Genomic DNA, 6,599 nt, shown 5'->3' with positions numbered 1-6,599 from the left:
ATATAGCCAGTGTGCTGCTAGGGCAGGCCTTAAGCATGGTGCTGCTGGGCCAGTGCAGTTCTGGGGCAGGCTGATGCTGGCATGGGCCTGAAGTAGTACAGTCTGGAGATCAATCATGACATACAGGCATGAGCAGGAAGGTGTGAAGTATGCTGATGTTGGCCAATGCAAGGACCTAGTTATATATAAAGCCTAAAGCATGGGTCGGGTTAGAGGCAAAATCACTTAAATCCTAAGCCACTCACAAATGCAAACACGTGTAAATTACCATAGGTTTCTCAGCAGAAGTCTTAAAGATATGGTGGCATAAAGTAATGTCTTTCAAGCACAGAAAGTCACCATGTCCAGGAAACTTATCTTTCTTAATTAAAGGAAAATTAATAACCTTCCAAAATAAGGAGAAATTAAAAGAATTATTTAAGCAGACAATTTAAAAGATACTTTAAGCAACACTACACAAAGAAGAAAATTAGACTAAGAAATGAATATTAGAAATTTTAAAAAATCACAAAAAGATGTCAGAAATTAGTACATACTCTTAAAAGATCTCTATGTGTAAATTATTTTAACTCTCTAATTGAAAGAAACACATTGAAAGACTGAATAAAGATTTCAACTCAACTGTAAGTTGCATGGAAAAAACACATATCACTTGCAAAGGTATACATACTATAAAAGGAAAGGGTGGAGGAAAATATTCCATGCAAATGGAATCTAGAAGCAAGCAGGACTAGCACTGTTGTACTGAAAAGTGCTGACAGAAGAGGAAATACACAAACTATAGAAACATATTGACATGGAATGATATACTTTAGAGCTAACAGTGGGTCATTGAGAGAATCCATGGGAAATTAAATAATCCTAGAATCAAATGCCCATGGAAGCTGACATATCAGAATCTGGGATACAGAAAAGGCCATTCTCAGAGCAAAGTTCATAGCTATCTATCGTTACATCGAAAAATATCAAATGAAGGGTGGACGAGATAGCTCAGTGGACTAAGAGCCTGCTTAGGCAAGCTCAGGAACTAGAGTTTGGTCTCTGGCACCACATGCTGTTACTGCTCCACCTACAGGTGTGCTGTGCCTGTAATCCCAGAATTTTAGAGGTTGAAAACAGGAGGATCAGTATGAGTCCAAGCTGTGCAGTGAAACCCTGTACAAAATAAATTAAAATAAAATAAAATATCAAATGATATCAATATCAGATAGCTCTGATAGGCAGATGTAGGGACTGGGTTCAATTCCAGTGAGACTGCACACAGTGGCTAGTACCTGTGATCCCAGTGCTTGGTATGCTGAAAACTAGGAGGATCACTATAAGTCCAGTCTGTGTAGTGAGAACCTGTAGACCCTGAACTAAGTGCATTTAAAAAAATAGCTTTGAGGCCAGGTAGATAGCTTAGTAGGATAAACACTTGCCTGGCAAGTGCAAGGGCCTGAGTTCAATACCCAGTTCAGCCACAAAAAAAAAAAACAACAAAACAAAACCCTATACTACTGAAAATGCTACACACATGCAAGAAAATATTTGTCAATATACTAAGGACACTCTTCACAGAAAGAAAAATTTCTAACAATAATTCTTGATAAATATGATATTAATAGGCTATTACTCTCCTAGAAACCAATAATTAACAGACATAAAGTTACATTAAGGAAACAATTTTATTCCATCATAAATGCAAATAATAAATATCACTCGGAGGTATCATGCTACAGAGCCGGTGGGTGGATGAAGAGATGGGGATCAAGCAACAATGCTGTCTTCTGAACCTCTGATCAGGCCACAGAGGACTGGAATGCAGCAAAAAGCCTCAGGGAGCAAATTAACAGGAAGAAATTCTAAGACTGTTGGGTTTGGTTTTGTCTTTCCAAGTTGTGGAAATTATAGAAGCAGGGTAGCAGAAGATGTTTGTAAGTGTCAGTGACCACTTATTTCACTTTGTGCCCCTCATCCTCCTTCAGAGACACCCGTAACAGGACATTCAAAACCACACTGGTGACTCATGAGCTCAAGGGAAATTTGAAGTTCTCCCACAGACCTGTTCTCTATCTCCCCAACATGCTGAGGAAAAGAACAGAGTGAAGAGAGGGATGCCATAATGATTACCTCTAAAACTATTGCTCAGGAAAAAAAGTGGCAGTGTTTGATTTCAAAGTTCTTTGGGGACCTGTACTGCAGACCAAGGATTTAGTGTAAAACATCAGGGCATTTTGTGGAATTTTATAGCCCACAGAGTCAGACCTGACAGCTGAGTGTAGAAAGCAGGTTCTGTTAGCATGTTAACACATAAAGCCAGTATCAGGTATTTGTGGTGATGTTTTAATAATCAAAGCCAAATTTTTAATTGCTAAAATTAAATACATGCCATCTACATACATTTTTATGTATTTAGTACAGGGTCTACAGGGGCTTGCTACACAGATTGGACTTGTACTGATCCTCCGAGTTTTCAGCCTCCCAAGCACTGGGGTTGCAGGTGCAGGACACTACACCCAGTCTCAATCACTGTTTCAGCACACTCCAGGGGTGAGGTGGACATGGCATCTGCCTAAGCAGATGCTTTAGTCTGCTGATCTATCTGGCTGGCCCTTGCACACCTTTTAATGAACATAAATTTGCTGATAATTCTGAAGGCTGGGAAGACCAAGATCAGGGTGCAGTATCCATCCTATGAAAGATTTCTTGCTGTGTCCCCCCATGGTGGGAGACAAGAGGACTTGGGGAGGGCAGGTGCACTAAACTTGCCCTTTCATAACATTGTTAATCCCCCTATGTGCCAAGGCCTTCTCATCCCATCATCTGTGAAAGTCCTTCCTCTTAGTACCATGGCAGCTCAATTTCTGTATGAGTTTTGGAGAGATCAGGCAGTAGAAAAGTAGCAATAATTAAGTTAATAGTCTTGGCAGGCTTGAAAGGCCCATAGGATTTTCAGATGTAGCTATCCATAGAAAGTCCAGAACTAAAAATGAGAGCAATGTTATTGTAGAGTGAGCCAGGGCATACATACCCTTCGTCATCTTTTGAGGAACAGATCTTTGTCCACAATTGATAAGGGAGTTCTTATATTTTATTAAATTTTATAATGAAATATTGTTGGCTTAATCATTTTCTTAAAACTTCTGCATAAATTTCAGAAGTGACTGTCTACATTATCCTTTTATAGGATTTGATAAAGTATACTAGACTTTTCTATTCTAATAATAATTTTATACTAAACAGCAACAGTTTGCCAAGTAGTGTTATACTGTCAGCACTTGTGTGCTTTTCTGCATGCCAAAAATCTAATCCAAAATTACATTGCCATTTCCACTCACCTGTCTCTTTCACATCACTGAAAATATTTGAATCTTCTCTCTTCCATGAAACTAATTCTTATTAAAATTACCCCTCTCAAATTAACCTTGATGACATATAACTTTACCTCTAAAATATGGAAAAATGAACAAAATTATTATGTTCATATATAATACTTCTCACATGTGTATTAGTTATCTGTTTTGATTTGTATTTTGTTTTCTGCAATAGGAACTAACTTTGTAGCTCAGGCTGGCCTTAAACCTGCTGCAGTCCTACCTCTTAATCCTCTTGAGTTCTGGGATTACAGTAGGTGTGCACCACTATACCCAACCTAGTTTTCTGCTTCAGTTGAACTAATTAACACACAATTATTATCTGGGAAAAACACCCATATTGTATCAGATAATTTCTGTAGGGCAAAATCTAGACAGAGCTAAACTGGTTTCTCTGACTGTGTTTGCAAGCTATGGCTGGCCTGCATTTCTTTCTGGAGTTTGAACTTTGTTTTGGCTCACATTGTTGGCAGAACTCAGTTCCCAGTTTAGGAGAAGGAGTTCCCCACCCTCTTGCTGACTGTGAGCAGGGGATGTGTTCACCTTGCCTCCCTCCATGTACCCTCTCATGTTGCTGATCTCCTGATGTCCTTCCAATGTCCCTCTGTCAGTTTCAACAGAATCTAAGGTTATGTAACATGTTGTAATAATGGCTATATATTGCCCTTTGCCATATGATTCAAGCTAATCTAAGGAATGACTGTCATATCCCAAGGTTCCACCACACCTACTGTGAGGGATTACACAGGGTGTGCACACTGACACCTGAAATCTTGAAAGTCATCATAAATGGCCTAGAAATCAATCAACTGTATTTCTTCCTGTAAGAGTACTGACATTCACATGAGAAGAATTACTTCCCAAAACTTGACTCCATATATTATTACTTAGAAATTAGGCTTCAGTATATGAATTTATACATGATACATACTTTAGCTGCATCATACATACATGACAGTGGAATTCATGAGAAAATCTTTTATGTCAACTTTATGTAAATTATCATTAAGAGACTGGGGGGAATGGGGTTCAAACTCAGGACCTCATGCTTGCCAGGTGCTGTGTTCTTAGCCCTGGCTGAAGAATATGATTAATAGAAACTTGAGTGCCCTGCCTTCGTTTAAGAACTTCAAGTAAAACCAACTAAAGCAAATTTGATTATTGAACAGATAGTTCAAATAGCTTAAATGATCATATTTGTATGAAAATTATACATTGTAGCTTAGAAATTATTGATTAGGTCTTTCTTAAATTAGTATTTCTCTAAAAATGGATCATATTAGGCTCTGATGTGAGAACAGAGATGATCTTCATAGATATTGCAGACTATAAAGTTTTCTAGAAATAAAAGACAGCAAAAATGTCAGGATTGTGAGCAAATAGCTGTATCAAATAGCTTCATGTTGCCTCCATAACATGAAGAGGAGAATTCTGGGTCACACATGGTCCTGGGGCCAGCAGCTGTTTCCTCCAGTGCATTTGTCGCACACAGCATGAATTCAAACTGAAGATTCATATACAAAAAAGAAAATGTTGCAATATATGACTCTGATGGCGTGGAGAATTAAAGATTATTCAGAGTCAGAACTTGAACTGAACACCAAGAGTCCCAGAGGAACTGACCCAAAGAGGAAGTGAGTGAGTCACCTAGGAGCAGCCCCGAATCAAGAACTGCTCAGATTTTATTTAGAAGAACAGAGAAAGGAAAAAAAAAATGATAAAAGCAGATCAGGCAAGGGACTGCCTCAAGTCTAAGCAAATTATTGGGGAAAGGGGAAGGACAATGGCCAGACATAACATGCTTCATTAATCTAAACATCTTCCTGTTTTCCAACTGTGGTGTGCTTGGCAAAAACCCATGAGTTTTGCCTCCAGTTTCCTTCACAGTCTAGCCATTTACCCTTCAGAGAGCCTGTATACTTTTGATTCACTATTTTCTTCATCATACCTGCAGATAAGGGGCCCACAAGAAAATAACTGTAAATTACATGAATGAGTTGAAAGAGAAATAGGAAATCCAGAAAGAAGAGCATTTAAAATTTATATGCTAGGAAATATTTGACTGAATGAAATTAAGATGTGATGTGAAATTGGCATGTTGTGAGTGAAACACTGTCCAGGTTTCAATCACTCATTCAGTGAACTTTTCTTTGTGAAATGGTACCAACAGAATAGTACACAGTAGCATAGTTCAAGGACACTAGACTGTGTATTTAGAATTGAGTACACTTTGAAACTTCCAGGAATTCTGAATAGGCAAAAATCTTATACAGACAGCTGGCAAAGTGCAGATCAGAGGGCTGGGGAGATAGCTCAGTGGAGTAAGTAGTTGCCTGGCAAGCTTAAGGTCCCGAGCTCAATCCCTGGTACCACCAAAAAAAAGTGCATATGAGAGTCTAATGTGGAAGTAGATTATCTGTATGTGTAACTGAAAAAGAAATATAGAGTGCAAAGGTCTTGCTGGTAGGACAACTGAGTAGAAGTGTCATTCATATTATTTTATGAATGAGAAGTATTAGGACAACAAAGAAGAAAACTACATTTAAGTGGGACATGGAGATGAAGATCTCTAGGAATCAAGAAGGAGGTGGGATTGTAGCTGCAGAAAATGGAAAAATAGTAAGTGTCAGCAACTTGGCATCTTGAGGACAAAACTGGATAAAGCCTAACTAAAAATTAGGACTCTAAGCTAATCTTTTTTAATGAATATAAGTTTAAAAATACATTTTTATGAATCTAGATGCAAAAATGCTCAATGAGATATAAGTAAATAGGATGCAACATATTATCAAAAAGATGATAGATCCATTGTGATCAAGTAGGTTTCATCTCAGAGATATAAGAATCCTTTACATATATAAGTCAAAATATTACATGATCATATCAATAGATGCTTTCAACCAAATTCAATCAACAAAGTAGCAGGTATATGATCAGTACTCCAAAATCATTAGCCTTTGTGCACACCAATGATGAACAGGTTGAGAAGAAAACTGTGAAAATAAGAACATTTTTGGTATCTCCAAGAAAAATGAAATCTTTAGAAGCTAACCTAACCAAGGAAGTAACAGACCTCTGCAAGGAAAATTACTGTACTCCAAAGGACTTCTTTGGGACTCACAGCTGCTCCCCAATTTTATGAGAATTTACAGTATATAAATAGCCTGATCAATTAAATATTGAAAGGACAGCTTCTAACAAATGGTTATTACCAAATGGTTATTGCCTTGAAACATCTCTGGT

General features: G+C 37.8%; 2 protein-coding genes across 4 annotated transcripts in view; both read left to right on the top strand.

Moving 5' to 3' along the window:
• Positions 1–6,580, top strand: part of LOC101569815 (alcohol dehydrogenase E chain-like) — a 21,943-nt gene extending 15,363 nt beyond the window's left edge. Inside the window, exon 5 of the mRNA XM_023703882.1 lies at positions 6,428–6,580. Within this exon, the coding sequence (XP_023559650.1) occupies positions 6,428–6,532 (105 nt within the window). The 3' untranslated portion in view covers positions 6,533–6,580. The remainder of the gene's footprint in view (positions 1–6,427) is intronic.
• LOC101593148 (alcohol dehydrogenase E chain-like) overlaps positions 1–6,599 on the top strand; it is a 178,167-nt gene that overhangs the window by 46,092 nt on the left and 125,476 nt on the right. The gene's annotated exons all lie outside the window — the stretch shown is intronic.

Source organism: Octodon degus, unplaced genomic scaffold (assembly GCF_000260255.1).
Source record: "Octodon degus isolate 3935 unplaced genomic scaffold, OctDeg1.0 scaffold00183, whole genome shotgun sequence".
NCBI lineage: Eukaryota > Metazoa > Chordata > Mammalia > Rodentia > Octodontidae > Octodon > Octodon degus.
The sequence above is the reverse complement of the archived record's forward strand: the minus strand, read 5'-3'. Positions and strand labels throughout refer to the sequence as shown.